The following is a 20,031-nucleotide window of genomic DNA, read 5'->3' as shown; positions in this document are numbered from 1 at the left end:
AATAAGTGATTAGATAGGAATAAATAAAAAATTTGACTCATTACCTCTCGAAGGGATACATCCACCTATATTGAACTAGGCCTCTGAGTCGGGCTTCGTACGCAAGGTGAATTGCAAGATGTTCCATCACATCAAAGAAACTCGATGGAAGAATCTTCTCCAACTTGTTTGTGATAACAGGAATATTCTGATCCATCCGAGAAAGATTGTCTTCGCTCAACGTACTGTAACACAAGTCTTTGAAGAACAAACTAATTTCTGTCATATGTTTCCAAATTCGTTCAGGCAAGCCACTAAATGCAATGGAGAGTAAAGTTTCCATGAAAACATGACAGTCATGACTTTTCATCCCATGTATCCTGTAAAGCTCCATATCAACACATGTTTTGAAATTTGATTCATGCCCATCTGGCATCTTCAAGTTCTAGACCCATTCACAAATCTTTCGCTTCTGCTCCATTTTGAAAGAATAACTAGCCTTAGGCTTGAAGACCCTATTTTGTTTCGGCTGCAACCATAACTCTTTTCGTCCACAATACTCAAGCAAGTCCATTCTAGCTTTAACATTATCTTTGGTCTTGCCCTTGACATCCATCACTGTGTTAAAAAAATTATTAAAGTAATTTTTTTCAATGTGCATGACATTAAGATTATGTTGCAGAAGATTATTCTTCCAATATGGTAACTCCCAAAATATTCTCTGTTTCGTCTAGTTATGGTAAATCACATACCCCATCGAATCTGTATGATTCTTCTTCAGTAACCTCAGTAACCTTGGGGAGGTTCTGAACCCTCCCCCAAATATCTTCAGCAGACTATATTGGAGGTGGACAGTCTTGTGCAATTGTATTCTCCTTGAATGCATTTTTCATTCTTCTAAATGGATGATCCATCGGCAAGAACCGACAGTGACAATCAAATCATGAATTTTTTTTGCTGTTATTGAAGTGAAGGACTTAGTATTTTCCATGCATTGAGGACATGCTAACTTTCCAGCTGTGATCCACCCAGACAACATCCCGTACGCAGGAAAATTATTAATAATCCATATTAAAGCAGCCCTCAAATTAAAGTTCTGCTTTTGCAAAACATCATATGTCTCAACCCCTTCAACCCACAACTGTTTCAGCTCATCAACCAAAGGTTGCAAGTACACATCAATCAAAACTTTTGGATTACGGGGGCCCGGAATAATGCAATTAAGGAATATATATGGACTAGTCATACACAACTCAGTGGGAAGATTAATGAACACAGACTAACAAGAATATGAAGCAGCAGAAATATAATGTGTAGTGAATCCGTCTAAACATAAACCCAGCCTAACATTACGTGGTTCAGCTGCGAAGTCTGGATAGGTTCTATCAAAATGCTTCCAGGCCTCACCATCTAATGAATGATACATAATACCCAGTGGCCTTCTATTTTCACTGTGCCATCTCATATGAGGAGCGGAGCTCTGAGATGCATACAACCTCTTTAACCTTGGTATAAGAGGTAAATAGTGCATCCCCTTAAGAATAACTCTCTTCCCATTGCGAGTCTGCTTAAACCGATCACTACCACAAAACTTACAAGATTCTAGACCGACGTCATCCTTATAGTATAACAATCAATTCTCACCGATGAGAGTCCTAACTTAGACACTAATCTCTTTGCCTTATAGTAATTATCGGGTATCTCTATAGTCGGGTCAACTAATTCATGCATGAGGTCAATCACATAATCCATTGCCCTTTGGGGAACATTGTAATCTGCTTTAATACTCAATAATCTAACAAAAATAGACAATTGAGAGTGGGACCCCCATCATGTAAAGGCCGACTAGCTTGATTTAACTTTTCAGAAAAACGTCTGGCTTCTTCATTAAGAGGTTCTTCTTCAACATGGCCACCGGAATGCATGCCATAAGCACCCTGAACCATGTCGTGCATTCTAAAAACCTACTTTCACCAACAACAAATTTCTGAAATCTACAAAAACTGCTATTCGTTTCTCCATGACTAGTCCGCATTGTATAATCACTTTTAAAACCTTTTTCAAATAGATTAAGCCTAACAATCTCTGGTTTCTCGTAATTCATACATTCACATTTAGCACAAGGACACCTAACCACACCATGAACTGTAAAATCCTCAAGTGTCATTGCATAGTCAACAAAATCATAGACACCGGCTACAAATTCATCCCTCAACCCAAATCGACCAATATTAGTTCGATCGTACATCCAACTACGAGATTCCATCTACACAAATAGCACAAAATTTGAAATTGTTAAGCCCTACGTTGAATAATAATTCTATAATTACAAGTCTAGGGGTGTACAAAGCAAACCGATAAACCGCACCAAACCGATAAACCGAGAAAAAAAAACCCGACTAGTGGTTTGGTTTGACTTGGTTTGGTGTTGAAAAAAAAAAAACCGACCATAATTGGTTTGGTTTGGTTTGGTTTTAGCTAAAAAAAGTCAAATCGAACCAAACCAACCCGACATTACATGTATTTAATTTTTAAAATATTTTATACATAAATTTTTTTATTTGTAATGTAATTTATAAATATTTCTTAAATTTTTTTGTAGTTTTTTGTCTTCTATCATATTATTTCAAACTTGAACTTAGAATTTTGAATGTCGATAAGTTTTATATCCCATGAATGTTAGTAACTCAAATAAATTCCAAACCAAAACCAACTCAACACTAATGCTAAAGGAAATTCAATTCTACCACTAGGAATGATAATAATGTTGGATATATTCTTTAGTTTTGCATAATTCGTTTAGAGAGTGAAAATACATAACTTAATTTTTTTTCTTTGTCAAGTAATTAAAACTTATTAGCCATACTTATTTTAGCATGACTTCGTATTTTTAGACTATGGTCATTTTCTTTATGGCTTATTATTAGCAAGATTTATTTTAACCAATTTTATTATTATTTTTTTTGTTGAATATTTTAACACAATGTCATCACTCATCTCATATTTTGTGTTATTTTCTTAAGAAACACCTTAATTAAATAGTTGTATCTTACTAGAACTAAAGAAATATTTGAAGTAAAAGTTATGTGTTTTGTGTGAAGACTTTTGCGGAGAAAAACCCGAAAAAATTGAATAACCCGAGAAAATCCGAGGTTGAAAAACCCGAATTTTATTGGTTTGGTTTGGTGTATAAATTTAAAAACCTGACGCAATTGGTTTGGTTTGGTATTTAAAAAATCCGAACTAACCCGGTCCATGTACACCCCTGTTACAACCAAGGTTAACATTAACTTAATTAATAATAATCTTATTTTATTTTATTTTATTGGAATTTCAATTTCAATATAATCATAAATGATCATGTGCACGTATACTCTTCGTGCAAAAGAAAAAGGAGGAGGAGGAAGTTTATAAAACCAAAAATTTAAAACAAACTACTGATAATAATCATTCTCCTATTTACTTTTTATTCAAATATATACAGTATTATATAGCGTGTGAATGGACAAGTGTGAGCTGTTTTACATGTATAATTTAAGTTAAGAGTACTAGAGTATACTAACTTTAATTTACCAACTTTAATTACTGGAGCATTTGTTTTAGTTGGGAATTTTAAATTCTGTTAAATCATGTCATGTAAATATTATCATAATAATAAGACGAGATACACTTAGGGCAATATATAGGGCATCTTGTTTGGCATTGCCAATTAACCAAGATACAATTTGATTCATCTACTTGATCCAATAGACTTTGAAGAATGCAAAACAATACAAGGGTTTGTATCTCATCTCTAAGAACTTCAATTGGTATACTAAAACCTAGCTGCTCTAATTTATTCTTTTCATCCAAATTGATCGGTTTGAAAGTGAAATCTAAATTGTTTCAATTATTCAAATATCCTTAAATCAAATTAATTGGAATTTCAATTACAATACAACAACAACAACAACATTCAATTTCAATATTTCGTTCAATTTCAATTCAAAACCCTAAAATAAAGTTAACATCCTAAACCCTAAAACAAATATTGAACAATAAAAAAAGTTAGCAAATCTAATTAAACTATAATTATACAAATTAAAGCAAATAATAATGATAAAATGAGATTGAAAACAAAAAAAAAAAAATCACTTACCTCATTGTGCAGGGGGCGGCGACTGGTGGTTGCTCCGGTGGTGCAACGTGGCGGCGGCGTTGACTTGGGGAACGCCGGTGTTAAGGGCTGCCTGGAGGTGCGGTGGTGTGGGGGTGGGAATTTATGGGGATGAAATTAAGAGAGAAAGAGAGGACGTTTTTAGAGAGAGAGAAAAAAAAATGGAATTTCATGATCTGGATCTATTTTTTGACTTACAATTTTTGACCTTATGTGGTCGAAAATTTTAAGTCATGTTTGACCAACATTGACTAAAATTTTCGACCTCACGAGGTCTAAATGTTTAGTTATTTTTTATTTATATAGTTAAATTTTGTATAAAATAATTTTTTCCCATTTATTATATGTATAAAAAAATAATTTCGACCTCATGTGGTCGAAATTATATTTTCCCATTAAAAAATCGACCTCGTGAGGTCGAAATCCTATAAAACATAAAAAATAACTAAATTCTGGAAATTTCGACCTCAGTCGATCTTTTTTCGTCCTCAATTGAGGTCAAAAATCCCTATTTTTTAGTAGTGTTTCTCATCAATCATTAATTGTTGAAGCACTTTCTCTTCAACCTTCACAATTGTTGAAGCAATTTCTCTCGAACATTCCAATTCGTTGATGCACTTTCTCATCAACCTTCAATTGTTGAAGCACTTTCTCTTTCAACCTTCAATTGTTAGAGAACTTTCTCTCCAACTTCCAAGTTGTTCTTCTTAACATGATTATTTTTCATGTATATATCATTGGTCTGGTGTTTGCCAATATATCATTGGCAAACGGGCGGCATATAGGGTTATAGCCGCCCGCCGGCAGCTGAAGCTATTTGATTTTTTATCAGTATCGTAGAAGTTTTGATACCAATTTGAATGAGAGAATTTTGTTGAAGCACGTAAGCAAAGAACTCCAATGATGCACTTGCCACCATCGATCATTTAATTGGTGAAACACTTTCTCTTCAACCTTCACAATCGTTGGAGTACTTTCTCTCTAATATTCCAATTTGTTGATGCACCTTCTCTTCAACCTTCACAACCATTGGAGCACTTTCTCTCCTACGTTCACAATCTTTGGAGCGCTTTCTCTCCGACATTCCAATTTGTTGATGCACTTTCTCATCAACCATCAATTGTTGAAGCACTTTCTCTTCAACCTTCACAATTGTTGGAGCGCTTTCTCTCCAACTTTCCAATTCGTTGATGCACTTTCTCATCAACCTTCAATTGTTGAACCACTTTCTCTTTCAACCTTCAATCGTTAGAGCACTTTCTCTCCAACTTCCAATTTTTTCTTCGTAACATGATTATTTTTCATGTATATATCATTGATCCAGCGTTTGCCAATATATTACTGGCCAGACGGGCGGCATATATGAATTATAGCTGCTCGCCGGCAGCGGAAGTTATTTAATTCTCTATCAATATCGTAGAAGTTCTGATACCAATTTGAAGGAGATAATTAAGTTACAGTAGTATGGTTTTTCTCATTTTATATCATATCAATTTCAGTTCTTGAAACTTTAAAGCATCAACGTGGAAGTTGTTCGTGTAACTGTTGGAGTGCATGAGTTTGCTCATCGTCATTTTGCAGTGAGATGTACTCACAGTTCAACGGATGAGTTTAATTGAATGCACAATCTTTTATTTAGATAATAGATCTATATGTTCCCTCTATTTCATTTAATGTAAACTATTCCTTAATTCGTTAAAAAGAATGATATATTTTATGTTTGAAATAATTTAATTTATAATTATTTATTTTACCCTACATGATTTTATAAGGTCAAATACATATGTAACCCCTTAAACTTGTTATAATTTTTCATTTTGACACTCAAACTAAAGTTTGTTTCTATTGGACACTTTAACAATACTCAAAGTGTACCTATTAAACACTTTGTGTGTGGCTAATAAAATGAAAATGGTGCGTGAACCTCACATGCAGTGATGTGGAACATGTAACAAATGAAAAGATGCCACGTGGCTTTCTTCTCAAAATTAATCAAATCAGACTTTATAGGAAGAAAAAAAACAGAGAAACAGCTCTCATGGTATCTTTCCCAAACAGATCCCTCACCAACCCTTTCCAAAGACTCCAAATGCAGCAGCTCCGTCAACCATGACCAACCAATTGTTTTTTTCAATGGACCTATTCTCAATAACAACATCTAAAACTCAAATATAACATCACCACATTCCATTTTCCCTTCAAAGTTCTGGTTTAGTACTTTTTGAGCTTGTGGGTTTAAAAACTTCTTTCTTGATTTTGATTTTGAAATTTCTGAACGCTCCTGCTGAAATGAATTAGGTTTGATATTGTGTTCAGTCGTAGTTTCTGATTTGAGAAATCTAACTCGAGTTCTGGTTCCGTTGATTTTCGATCACCGGTCGTCATTTCTGTTTGTCGTGACTCAAAAACGTTGTTTTGTGATTGACAGGATTTCTGTCATCTCTGTAGGGATGATGATCAGATGAAGTTTAGCACACTTCATCCCGATTGCTGGACTAGTATGAATTTTTTTCGCCAATTGTTTTGCCCACTTTGTCATCACTAAGGACTTAGCTGGCGATTTCTTTATTTTTCAGTCTAGTATATCCTTTGCTTTAACTTTTAATGATTGTATGCACCTCTGTTTAACATAACTCTTCTCCCGTTGGGTTTGCCGCCGGAGTTCTGAGACAGCACGAATGCCGAATAAATCAAGAAAGCACCGACATAAAATGAATATGGAAATTAAGAAAAAGACATACGGAGTAACCTTTTCCCGGTTAAACTTTTTTTCTTGAGGTGAAGTGTAATTACAAAAAAGGAATTTGAGAAGAAAGACAAAAGTTTAGTTAGGAGCAGAAAAATTAAGTGAAGAAGAAGGACGGTACCCGGTGGCCAATCGTAAGGCAATAGGCATCTGTGAGCGGCTAGACAGAAACCAGAAAATGTGAATTTTTTATTAAAAAAGAAAAATATAGTATTATTTTTATGAATTCACGCGCCTAAGAGCAGTTGGGAACGCACTTTTTTTTGCCACATCAGCATTTTGTGTTTAATAGGTACACTTTGAGTATTTTTAAAGTGTCCAATAGGAACAAACTTTAGTAGTGCCAAAACGGAAAATTTTGACAAGTTTAAGGGGCTACATATCTATTTGGCCATTTTATAACTAAAAGAATGTCTGTGGCATATTTTATATCAAAAGTTTAATTTGTTACGAGATCGAATCGCGGAAGCGGGCATTAGGATAGGGCAGGTTGTTTACATCACACTCCTGGGATGTCACCTTTTTCGTACCCTACTAACGCGGGATGTTTTGTGCACCGGATTATTCCTGTCCTAAGTTTTATACATATTTTTTTTTTCTTAAATTTTGTGGCCAATCAATCACATCTACATTAACTGAAATGGAAGGAGCATGTAAAAGCCCTGAAAATTAGTACTATAAGGATTGTTTGATTAGTGGGATGAGATAGAAAATGATATTTCATGAGATTAGTTATCCCACCTTCTATATGGGATAGCTAACCCCCTAACGCAGGACAAAATACTCACATTTTGTCCAGGCAGAGCAATAATTTTTATTAAGGGGGTTAAAAATATAAGGAAGTAAACACGCGAAGAAGCCGAGGGGATTCAACATATCCTATATACACATATAAAAAAAAAAAATTAACCATGTGTATACAATGTAATTTTTCACCGATGAGGATTTGAATGAACTCTTGCCTTACCCCTTACTCGCTCCGCTCCTAATTTTATCCTGAAATTATTATTCTTATCCCATCTACCCTAATAGTTAAAACTAGCACGTGAGTGGTAGCTCTAAGCTCTAAATGCATTTTCCTCTTTGTCTATAAATGCACCCCTTTATCTGCCTTTAATTTTAACTACTCTCTTGTTCTTTGACAAAAGATCTTCGTGAAAATTTAACTCTCTAATTCTACTTCTTTATTCTCTTCAATGCCCTATCTGTCTGGTTAAACTACTCATCTTTCAATGACAAATAATTGGTTTTCTTGCATTCAGAGTTTACTAGTAAAGAGTAAGGACTGTGTTTTCACTTGGGTTTTCCTCAGATTTGCTGGCTTTTCTTCTGGCCTTTTGTTGATGGTCATAAAGAATGCTGTTTGGGCTCTTTTTATGTGCGTTCTTGCTTTAGGTATGTGCATCTTTCTTCCTTCTTTTTTTCCTATATATTGTTGGGACTCTTAAAAAGTATTTTGAACGGTGGTGTTGGACGTTCCAACAATAGAGTATTTTTGGAGGATCCGACACGGGTCTCGGCTCTCTGTAAAATGCTCGTTTGGCCGAGGGCTTCCAAACATATCGTAAGCTAAACCAGCTAAAACTCGGGTAGTTTCTTGATCAAGACTCACTTTAGATATGAAACTTTGAGTTTTGAGAAATGATCTTGTTATTCTACCTATGATGTGACAACATTTTTGAAGAATCCAAGCAATATAATTTTTTTCATAACACGGGACCTTAATCCAGAATTTAAGCTTGATGACAACATTTTTGAAGAATCCAAGAAACATTATTTTTTCATAACACTTGACCTTAATCCAAAACTTAAACTTGAGGACGACATTTCTAAAGAATTCAAGCGACATAATTGTTGTCATAACACTGGACCTTAATCCAGAATTTAAACTTGACGGGCTCAATCTTTAAGTTTCTACCATTGAATCGATTGTATTTTTAAAATTATGGATTCAAACTTAATATTTGTCGAAATTTTAGTAATTTATGCTATATACATATATTTGCGATTTGTGTCAAAATTACTGGATTCGGTTGAATTTGAATCTTTAATTCATTAATGATGGTCAACTTTTTTTTTTTTTGTATTGGGAAAATCAGGAGGAGCTACAGTAGGGATACTAACAGGAGCACTCAAAGGGCAGACAACAGAAACAGGGCTTCTAAGAGGGGCAGCAGTAGGTGCTGTGACCGGAGCTATTACAACTGTACAATTAGTGGAACTTATAGTTAATGGAGAGCCATTTTCTAAGGTAATTAAGTTTTGTGTTATGACAGTGTACGAATTTAGAAGCCTGTAATTAATTAATAAAATCAACATTTTCTTTAAAGATATTAAAGGAAAAAGGCACTAAAAAAGTTGGAATTAGCTACAAATTTCATCACTAATCTTTTGCTAAATTGCTCATAGGTAATAGAATTTTTTTTTTTTTAACTGCGTCACTAAATAGGATTAGCGACGAATTTTGTTGTTTGGCTACAAAATTTGTCCATAGCTAACTTCTAATAGTTACATTTTTGGACCACTCAAATAATAATAGGCAGTAAATGTATATGTTTTGTATATTAAGTATAAATATACATATAGCATACATAAATATACATACAATATAGGTTTGTATATTTTGACTAGCGCCGGTAATTTCGGCCGACGGGCCAAAAATAAAAAAATCCCTTTTTTTAGTAGTGTGGAGAAATTGATGATGTCCAAATTTTACAGGTTGCACTTGTATGCAGTCTAGTAGATGGAAAGGTATTCATGGAGTGGGTGAGTCCAGCAGTTCTCAAAGCTTATCAGTGGCAAGTAAGAAATGATGCCTATAACTTTATATATCAACTCCATTCAAGAAGAGTATTTTGGGGTTATTATAAGATGCCTTACCTAATTAATTTATTTATGCATTTCTTGAAATTCAGGTTAGTACTGTGGAGTCAAGTTTGAGGGAAATATCTGACATCTTTGATATTAATGCAACCAAAGGGTTGTCTCAAGAGGTCATAGAGAAGCTGCCAAAGTACAATTTCTGTTCAGTGAATAACTGCAGTGAATCTCAAGAGGTCACTTGTGCAATTTGCCTGCAGGTTAGCAACTAATTAGCCTGTTGTTTACCCTTCATTAGTAATCCACTGGATTTTACTTATACTAGTGTAAAGAATGTTTATTAGGCCCTTGTGGTCCGGCCCTTCTTCGGACTCCGCGCATAGCGGGAGCTTAGTGCACCGGGCTGCTCTTTAGTGTAAAGAATGTTTACACAATCGTGTTGATGAATTAGTTATACATGGACTAGTTATGTAGGGTTTAGTTATTCATGTATTAGTTATACTATCTTCTATCGTGTATAAAAATAATAGATAGATTTTCTTATATCTTATACATATTAGTTGTGCGGGATTTTAATAGCTAACCAAACACCATATTAGGTGGGTTGAATTTTATACATAGCAAAAAAAAATGCTACCAAACGTGGTACAAGTTATGCAGGATTTAGTAGGCGTTTGGACATGCGATTTCATCTCATGGTTTCAAACCACGGATGAAATCCCAAATCATCCAAGAAGGCATGATTTGGGGTTTCAACCATGGTTTCAAATCATGTCCAAACGGCACCTTAGTACATGAGTAATCACCTCCTACCAAGCAACCAAACGATCCCTAAGTGTACTTGAATTTGTTCTAGTAGGTTGTCTGCATTATTTTCTAGGTTACTAATTCTACTTACTATGATCAATTACCTATAGCCAATTAAGTGACCTGATAGCGGATAAATTGTTTACATGGTAAGTATATAAAAGTTAAAATTATAATCCAAATGTGTATACCATGAAAACCAACATTTTTGTGAGGCAATAAGTAATTTGTGCAATTTTATTGTGGTGTAGGATTTCAAGGATGGGGACTCTGCAAGGTTGCTACCAAGTTGTAAACATTCATTCCACACACAATGCATAGATGAGTGGCTATTCAGACATGGAAGCTGCCCAATTTGTAGAGTAGAAATTTGATTGTACGCTCTTAACTGGGGAGATAAAAGCAATCTGAGGAACAACATAGATTAATACTACTAAATCCTAAAGGAGAGAAAATGCTGCAGTTGTTTCTGCAAGTAACCTGCTTACAAAATGTAAATTGTTCATCCATCAAAACTTGAAAATGAATGGAACCAATGTTCTTCCCTTTGAAACTCTATTGTTGTTGAGCAAAACCATTCTCAGTTATTAGCTTCCCTTCCTACTATATGTTATGAGTCATTTTTCTTCTTCCTGTTTTCTGGTTTGCTTTTCCCTTCGTTTCTCATTATGATAAGTGGCGAAATCAGGATTTTCACCAAGGCGGTTCAAAAATATGAAGTAAATACAAGAAGAAGCTAGGGGGGATTCAACACCTACTATATATACCTAAAAACTATTTTTAACCTTGTATATACAGTTACCTGGCTCTGCCCCTGATTGTGACTATATTTTTCCGAAAATTCTTAGCTAGGTAGTCCATATTAGACCATCTAATATCATGAGAGTGAAGACGCTAGATAAAAGCATTTACTTGCCTCAATGGAGCTCGAAATCAATGGATGCTTGACGCAATTGTATATTCCCTTGAAATGACATCACAGCATGTACTTTTCATTTGAGGTTTCTGTCTTGACAAAGATAAGGGGCGTATGACCCCACAAAAACAGGCTTGCCATAGCCAAGAAATGGTTAGCATAGGTAAAGGAGTTCTGAGTGTACGCACTATAAATGAGCTAAAAAAGACTTTGGTCAGGCAATTTTAAAGTTAGCAATAAATATGCTACTATTTCCTTCCACATGATAAAACTTTTCCATGAATTGTACGGATGCCTTTCTTTTTCTTGTTTTACTTCTTACTTTTTTTGCAGCCTCTTCCTTGTGAAGGCCTTTCATAGAGGAATTAAGTGAAGCAACAATGCATAGTTCTGTCCTTATCACTGAAACTTCTGTCCTCAGTGTATAGGTGAATAAATGGCCAGATAAGCTATAAAGGAATACTAAATAATACAGCTTTGAAATTACACTAAACTCTTACATAACTATGACTAAAGAGTTATTTATCGTTACATAGACATGTGATTCTCTGAGAAGTTCCAGTGATCAGACTATTCTCAAAAATATTGATGAATTCTGTTTAATTTTACTGATACACCTGCTGACAGGAGTCTTCAAGCACATGTATTCAGAACTCTCTCTCAGATCTTCTGTTTCAAGACCTGGCGCAACTGGACCTTCTGGCTCTCTGTTCTTGCCTGCAATAACTTTGCTTTTAAGCTTTTCTTCTGAGAGTTATGTGGCCATTCAATGCACCCTTTCATCCCACGTGTTATTTGCGAGTTGCCCGACTCAGGTGAACTCCACTCCTGGCCGAGGTCAGAGCCACCTTTACTCGAACCATGATCTGGAGTCGGAATGGCCGCATTAGACAGCCTTCCATTTGACAGCGTCCCATTAGTTCCTTCATGTGAATTTGTTTTGAAATTGTCTCCATTACTCGGGCGTGATTTCCAAAGCTTAGATAAAGATGACACCTCTGTAAGTTGCCGAGCTGGTCCAGAACATACTTCACTAATATCTGTAACCGCTGTGCCATCATCAGCAATTCCCTCTGAGTCTGCTCTACTTCTTGATACATTGCTGTACCGGCAATTCTTGTTGACAGATGAAATACTTCCTTCAAGAGAATAACTAGAGCCTTGCTCCTCAAGATGGGTCACTGTTTCCCAGTCACTTCCCTCTTCCTCTAAATTATCACTCTGATTGACATATGCATGAGAATATCTGTTAAAGTTGTAAACACCACCATCTGGACTGAGAGGGCGACGATTAGAGGCATAACTGGCAGGACTATATGCAGTACATGGCTGGATCTCCCTTTCATCAGGTTCAACAAAATGACCGTCCTCAAAAATGGCGAAAATATCATCTGGATTTGCAGGTTCATAAGTGAGTTCTCTAATATCACGAATATTCACAGAAGCAGCGGCCTCTTGGAGTTGCTCAGCTCTTTTCATCTCCTCCACGTCCAAACTCATATCTCTAGAATTTAGAAATGATTCTAGTTCTCCAATTAACCTGTTCATATGGGAATACTTCTCTTCAATCATCACCTTGGCATCAACTAGTTTCATCTGAACCCGTTCCTCACGCCAAACCTCAGCCATCTGCAACATCTTTCTTTCTTCATCTACTTCCTCTGTGAACTTAAAAGATTCCCTCTTCAATTCCTCAACCTCAGCCTTGTCTTCTCCAAGTTCTTTGGCCAATTCATCGCACACTTCTTCTATCAACCCCCTAGCCTGTCTTTCTTTTTCGTAATTTTGCAAATAGCGTTTTGCTGCTAACTTGGCATCAGCCAACTCATTAACTAATTTGGAATTAACTATTTCCAGCCTCTTTCGGTTTTTCCTCTCTCGGGAGAAGTCAGCTCTCATGTCATCCACAATTGCACGAATTTTCTCATGCTCTTTGCTCCGCCACACAGCCTTTTCTTCACTAAGTTTCCTCAAAAACTGTTCGAGTTTCTTTTTCGATGACTGCCGCTCCATCTCAAGCTGATGAACTCGGGCACGAGCACTCTCTAGTTCTGCCTCGAGAGAAGAAATCATTGAAGCAGTATTCACTTGTTGATCAAGAACCTTCTGATAGCCATATGTCTTCTTTGTTTCCACCGCAGTTGTCCAGCCAACTGGATCCCACTTTGTCGACCCCTCCATAGCAGAATGGGAAAACTGAAGCGAGGGTTCTGGCTACATTATATAGAAAATTGCAACAAGGTTAGCTAAGAAAAACAACAAGAACAAAAACAACATACCGAGTGAAATCCCACATCGTGGGGGTCTGGGGAGGGTAGAGCGTACGCAGGCCTTAGCCTACCGGGAGGTAGGGAGGTTGTTTCCGGTAGACCCTCGGCACAAGGACAAACAGTTCAAAGCAGTATAAAATACGTGGAAAAATACTGTAAAAAGCATGAAAAAAGTTAGCTAAGAAAAACAGAAACAAAAAAATTAGAAGACTATAGTGTTTAAATTCTATGATCAAGAGTCTTAAATATCTCAAATATTAAAGTATTCAGAAAAGTTTTTGCATAATAATGACGACCGAGAGTCTTGACTCTTAAAACCTCGTTTTCATGCATCTAGTCCATCCCACAAGAATATATATGCCATAACTCTAGGATTTCTCCAATATAAGTGGAGCCTCATTTCCTGCACCTACTACATTGTAAAGGACCATGTCGCAGGCAACTCCATGACTTACCCGTATAAAGGGCTAAGACAGTTAAGACAATATTTAGCCATTCTGTGAGAACTACATCCCTCCAATAGAAGAGGATTCTACCACGCATAGATCCATATTCCCGACAACTCTATGATGTCCATATGTAAGGGTTAAGACAGCAAAAACAGCATTCATAATATTTTGAGAAAATTATGTCCCCCTAATATATGGGGCGATCTCGTTTCTCTGCACCTACTACATTGTATAGGACTATGTCCCTGGGCCCTAAAAAATCTAGGACTTCCCCATCTAAGTATCTTAGATAGTAACGAAAGACTCAGAACATCTTAAGAAAAAAGTCACATCAGAACATCTTAAGAAAAAAGTCACATACCTTGTGGAAAAGGCCATTTGTTGGACCAAAGACAGATCGAGGACTCTGCACTGGATCATTAATGAGAGAGCTGTGCACTTTACTACGATGATGAAAATGAAAGGGCATCTCAACCCGACCAGCCTGCGTGGAAGAAAGAAAAATTATAATTCCAAAGTGGTGCACAATCCCTGTCAACTTGGGATCTACAACAACACAACACCCTCTAAGTTGCTCGTTGCTCTAACTCTAAGGTAATAAAGTATGGGCATAAAAGGCCATGGTTTTGGTCCCAAAAGCTGGCTTTTACAGCAGTACAAAATGGAAGATCGACAAATCCAAGAATTGGAAAAGTTAAAGAAAGCAGCATGAAAGTACTCCCCAATTGCACGAAAGTGACCGAAAGAGACAATTCTCAATGGAGAGAAGTAATAGACTAAATATTCCAATTTTCTCCATTATTCCTAATTACCAAAACATAATTGCATTGACCAAATTCATCAAAATGCCAAATCAGTGAGCAGTAATCTAACTAATGTAAAAGCAAGCTAATAGATAAGAATCAATTACTATACATTAGAAAAATCCAAATTTCATATATTGCTTTGTGTTAATTGACAATCAGTTATACCAAAGGGTCTAAAAGGATAAATCTCAATCGAGAAGAAAGAATAGAATACTGAAATGATTCCATATTTCTCTATTTTTTTTTTTTTTTTTTTTTTTTTTTTTTTTTTTTTTTTTTGAATAAGGTAACATGATTCCATATTTCTCTATTACTCGTAACTACCCAAAGCATAATGCTTTTATACTTTTATTAAATTCATCAATATGCCAAGTCAATGTACCTTATAATGTAAACGCTAGCAAATAGCTTAGATCCACAAAATTAAACTGGGACAAAGCAAGTACTCCCTCCGCCCCAATTTAAGTGTTCCGTTTTGGTCTGTCTTAAAAAATGCCTCTTTCTATATTTAGTAAGTTACACAGCTCAAACATCGTACCTGACAAGTTTAAAACCACAAGATTCAAAGTACATTTTAGTACATTATACACACTTTAATTTATGACCACAACAAGATTCAAAAGCCTGGCTTTGTTTCTTAAACTCCATGTCCAGTCAAACTAAGACACTCAAATTGAGACGGGGAGTAACTAATGCAATGTAGCAACAACCAAATTACAAAAGCCCTAAATTTGCAACCAAAAAAATAAATCAATTATGGTGAAAATACCTGAAACCCTAACTTGTGACCATGGTTGACCTCGGGCAACAACTGCTGCCTAAACAATCCAGCAGCTAACTTCCTAGCAGAAACCACAACATTCCGGCTACTACTACATTTCCGATCAAGCTCTTCCTCCTTTATAGAAGAAGCATTGTTTTCTTGAATATTATTATCCTTATCGTCGTTGAACTTCCATCGAAGTAGAGGAGTTTCAGGCTTACTACTCCTTCTAGCATTAGGAGTAGTTCCTCCAATGTCTCTCCGCAACTTCACTCCGGCAGCGGTGAAGTTGTTCGTTTTCTTCCTGCGAAGAGTTTTGCGAGTAGTTTGCGGTTTCTGGAAGAGATCTACTTCGTTGGGAGTGATGTTCATCATCTTCGATGCACAGATTCAACCATTAATCATCTCTTTCTCTCTCTCTGTGAGCTAAGTACATGAGTACGACAGCGGAGGAGGGGCGGGGAAGAAGGCGTTATGGGGTGGGGCGGATTTTATGATCTCTTTCTGGTTTGTGACCAAGGAAGAGGAAGCACTCTTACCTTTCTTTAACTAGATATACTACTGGTTCGGTTAGAGGTTTTTAGGTAAGGACCATGTTACGTGGAAGAATTAACTGAAGGTGTCGTTTAAGTTTGGAAATTACTAAAGGTGACTTGTAGGGACCACATTAAGTCAAAACCTAATTAAATTTGGGATTAAGAAAATTGGGGTTGAAAATGTATTTTGCCAAACTTGTTAATCTTTTATAAAATACAAAAAGACCTCAAACCATTTAATCCAACCCCCCATTTATTTCAAACTCAACATCGTGGTCCATATCAAACCACAAAGCTTCATTCAAACACACGATCATCTATCTGCTCCGCTTCAAACTTTCAAGTTCAAACCCACGAATCGATCTCAAGTTGCTAAATGTGCTTCTTCAAACCGTCATCAACCTCTTGGCAAAAGCAACTCAACAACGAACTCGTCGCTCTCCATTTCTCTCGGGTAAAATCGCTCAATATTTTCTTCTTTTAAAGTTAGGGTTTTGAAATCAAAATGAGAAAATGATGATTTTGGTCGTAGAAGAAGAAGAATAACATGGGTTTGTCCGAATGTTATTTATTTTGTTGTTCGATCCTTCGAGAAACCCTTATTTCCGTATTTGTTCGAGTTGTTGGGGTTTTTGTGTGTTTGTAAATAGTGTATGTGGTTGTGAAATTCGGTTTTGATGTTGTTTGTGTTCTCTTTCTCCTTGGGAGTTCGAAAAAGGGCTTGTTGGGCTTACAAAACCCGTATTTGCTCTATTTGTTCCACTTGTTGGTGTTTTCGTGTTGTTAAATAGTGTATGTGGTTGTGAAATTATGGTTTTTGGTACTTGTTTGTGTTCTTGTTCTCCTTGGGGTTTTGAAAAAGGGGTTGAATTTTTTTTTGGATTTTGTCCAACGGTAAAGTTGAGTAAGTTGTTAAAGAATCTGAAAGACTTGTTTGACGATTATGAGGTTGGTTTATTTTGTTTAACTTGTGATGGTTGTGTGTTTGTATTGAAACAAATGTTTTTTCTGGTTCAAAAGTTAGGGTTTTGAAATAAAAGTACGAAAATGATTAATTTTGGTTAAAGAAGAAGAGGAAGAACATGGGCAGGGTGTGTCTATGCACTGCTGTGTATTTTGTTCAATTTTTTACTGTTGTGTGTTTGTAATGCACTGAGATTGCACCCTGACAGTGAAATAGATGTTGTTGTCTTGTTGTTGTCCTTGTAAGGCTTAGGAAAAAGGGCCTTGCCCTTTTTTTTTTTTTACCCAACCGAGTAACTGTTACAAATGTATTTCTAATCTATTGGTAAAAACCAAACAAATTGTTGAGGTTGTTGCGGCAAGTGAATATGTTATTGCAACATTTAAAATCGTTGAAAATTGTTAAAACGATTCTTGGGAAGTGGCAAAGAATCGTTTCGATGGTTTCAATGATTGATACCGTTTGGAACAACTCAATCATATGTTCCAACAACTTTTGCCAGTTGTTGCAACAGATTATCCGTCTGTTGGAAATAATCAATACAAGATTCTTTGAAGCCGCAACAAGCGTATTGATATTTTCCAACAGATGATAATCCGTCGCAACAACTTATTAAGTTGTTGGAACGTATGATGGAGTTGTTCCAATATATTACACACTTGTTGCAATATATGCTTCAATGTTATAAAAATTCATTATTTGTTTACTTTAAATGGTGCACAAATCAATTGAAAGTGTTTTTGCTTATAACTTTCGTGTGCAAATAAAATGTCTTCACGAAAAAGAAAAGGGAGAAATCATATACGATTAGTAAAAGATATAAGGGGGCATCATTAGATGATCTTGCTTAAATGTGCAAATATTCTTTCTGAACAAACTGCTGAACAGGAAACCTCTCAAGTAGGAGTTTCTGGCCAAGAAAGTAAAGAAGATCAAGTAGAAGAACAAGAAGAAAAAGAAGAAGAAGAAGAAGAAGAAGAAGAAGAAGAAGAAGAAGAAGAAGAAGAAGAAGAAGAAGAAGAAGAAGAAGAAGAAGAAGAAGAAGAAGAAGCCGAAGAAAAAGAAGAAGAAAAAGAAGAAGATAAAGAAGAAGAAGAAGAAAGAGAAGAAGATAAAGAAGAAGAAGAAAACAATGAAGAAGAAGAAGAAGAACATGATGTAAATAATGATGACAATGAAGAGGATAAAACTGCATCTTTTGAAAGGTCGGCGATCGGGACGATTCTTCTATTTGGACGATATTGATGTATCTTCCATCGATGAAGTTGTCAAAACTTTCGGCATATGAGAAGTTCGGTGCGGTATGCCAATGGATAAACTAGGTGATTTGAATGGTGATCTTGTTGTAAAATCGAGTCATGGGCAAGCCCGTTGATTACTTTAGGAAGATACTTCAGGAGGAGGACTTGGAGGATTTCTTCAGGGCCACATGTTTTGGCATGTATCTAGATTTGCCTGAGGACAACAATGCAAGGTTTCAAATGACCATTGTGTATGGTCTTCTCAAACGAAGAATTATTTGCGGAAAGGCGATGAGATATGGATAAACTACTCCCGGCATGCCGCCTTGTTTTGGCATCAAGGAGTTTGCCATAATCACCGGACGAGGTGTCATGCTCCTTCTCGGTCTTCCTACAGTTACATTAAAGAAGGGAGCCAAGACACCCAAGTCATCCAAGGGAGCCAAGACACCCAAGTCATCCAAGGCAGCCAAGAAAGGCAAGAAAGGCAAAGCCAAGGTTGATGATGATTTGGATTTAGTGGAAGTTTGTGGAAAGAGCTACAAAGCGAAATGGATTTGCTTGGACTTGAAGTCGAAACTATCTCGAGAAAGCACAAGGAGTCATTGTGCTTAGTTTGGTTTGTGAATTCTATTCTTTAGGCAAGGGATGTAAAGAATAATATAGAACTTGGTTTGATTAAACTCTCGGAGGATCATGAGGCATTCATAACTATCCATGGGGTCATAAAAGTTTTAAGTTGGATTCGTTGAATATTTGTGCAAAGCTTTAAACCCTAATGTGAAGACTTCCAACATCTATGGCTTCCCTTGGGCCTTCATGGTAAAACTTTCTTTCTTCAATATTTTATCTTTTAATTATTTTCCTTCATTGATTATTCTCGATTTTTGGTGGCATAATTTTTTCTAGGCTTGGGCATTTGAAGCCATTCCTCACCTACGAAGTCAAGTCGGGGCTCGTTGACACCTCCAATTTTGTCTTTATTTCAATTTATTTCCTGGAGCTTCTAAATTTATTGACGATCTAAACACTTTATTTTCACTATTATTAATTTTCACTATTTTACTATCAACTTTACTAGCATTACTTTATCACAAAATTTCAAAATGGTTCGTCATCATTTTATTTTCGGGTTTGGACTGCCGTCAAATCAATTACAAGAAAATACTTTGCTAAATCCTTATTTTTCTACATATTAACTATTAATTATCTTGACATAATATATATTGTACTAGTTATTAAATTAGAAGCCCAAGAATAATTAAATAGAGGAGAAAAGATCAACAATTTTCACCTCATAAACAATTGCTCGGAAGTATATCAATATTGGACTCATTTTGAAGCTCGTATTTTAAAACGACGTGTTATAATTTTTATTTCGTCAAAATATTATTTTACAAGGGACAAATTCTTGATAATTCCATTTACCCTTTTTCCCTATTCCATAAAAAATAAAATAAAAAAAATCAAAAATCCTTTTCAAAGTTTCCATCTGGTTTCTTTCTCCACACGCTCCAACTTTCCATTTAATTTCTTCCTTCTTTTCTTTTTGGGGCTCCACATGTTTCCTCCTTTTGA

The 20,031-nt window shown here is 35.9% G+C and overlaps 2 protein-coding genes across 4 annotated transcripts; one reads left to right on the top strand and one right to left on the bottom strand.

Annotated features, from left to right (window-relative positions):
* The first annotated feature begins 7,926 nt into the window (after positions 1-7,926).
* On the top strand, positions 7,927-11,064 carry LOC132031366 (NEP1-interacting protein 1-like). 3 transcript variants are annotated; one of them, XM_059421300.1, is made up of 5 exons: positions 7,927-8,276; positions 8,981-9,132; positions 9,600-9,647; positions 9,797-9,961; positions 10,760-11,064. In XM_059421300.1, exons 1-5 carry the CDS (start codon positions 8,114-8,116, stop codon positions 10,880-10,882), a joined length of 651 nt encoding a protein of 216 aa, XP_059277283.1. In that variant the 5' UTR covers positions 7,927-8,113; the 3' UTR covers positions 10,883-11,064. The 3 variants fall into 3 exon arrangements, with proteins under 3 accessions (XP_059277283.1, XP_059277282.1, XP_059277284.1); XM_059421299.1 differs by having other exon boundaries at positions 9,600-9,683; XM_059421301.1 differs by lacking the exon at positions 9,600-9,647.
* Positions 11,065-11,789: 725 nt separating this feature from the next.
* LOC132031365 (uncharacterized) lies at positions 11,790-16,214 on the bottom strand. Its single transcript, XM_059421297.1, has 3 exons — positions 15,719-16,214; positions 14,505-14,627; positions 11,790-13,638 (listed from the first exon to the last, which is right to left on the bottom strand). The coding sequence occupies exons 1-3, from the start codon at positions 16,085-16,087 to the stop codon at positions 12,085-12,087; spliced, it is 2,046 nt and encodes a 681-aa protein (XP_059277280.1). The 5' UTR covers positions 16,088-16,214; the 3' UTR covers positions 11,790-12,084.
* Positions 16,215-20,031: the final 3,817 nt, after the last annotated feature.

This window comes from Lycium ferocissimum, chromosome 9 (genome assembly GCF_029784015.1).
Source record: "Lycium ferocissimum isolate CSIRO_LF1 chromosome 9, AGI_CSIRO_Lferr_CH_V1, whole genome shotgun sequence".
NCBI lineage: Eukaryota > Viridiplantae > Streptophyta > Magnoliopsida > Solanales > Solanaceae > Lycium > Lycium ferocissimum.
This window is presented reverse-complemented; position numbering and strand designations above follow the sequence as displayed.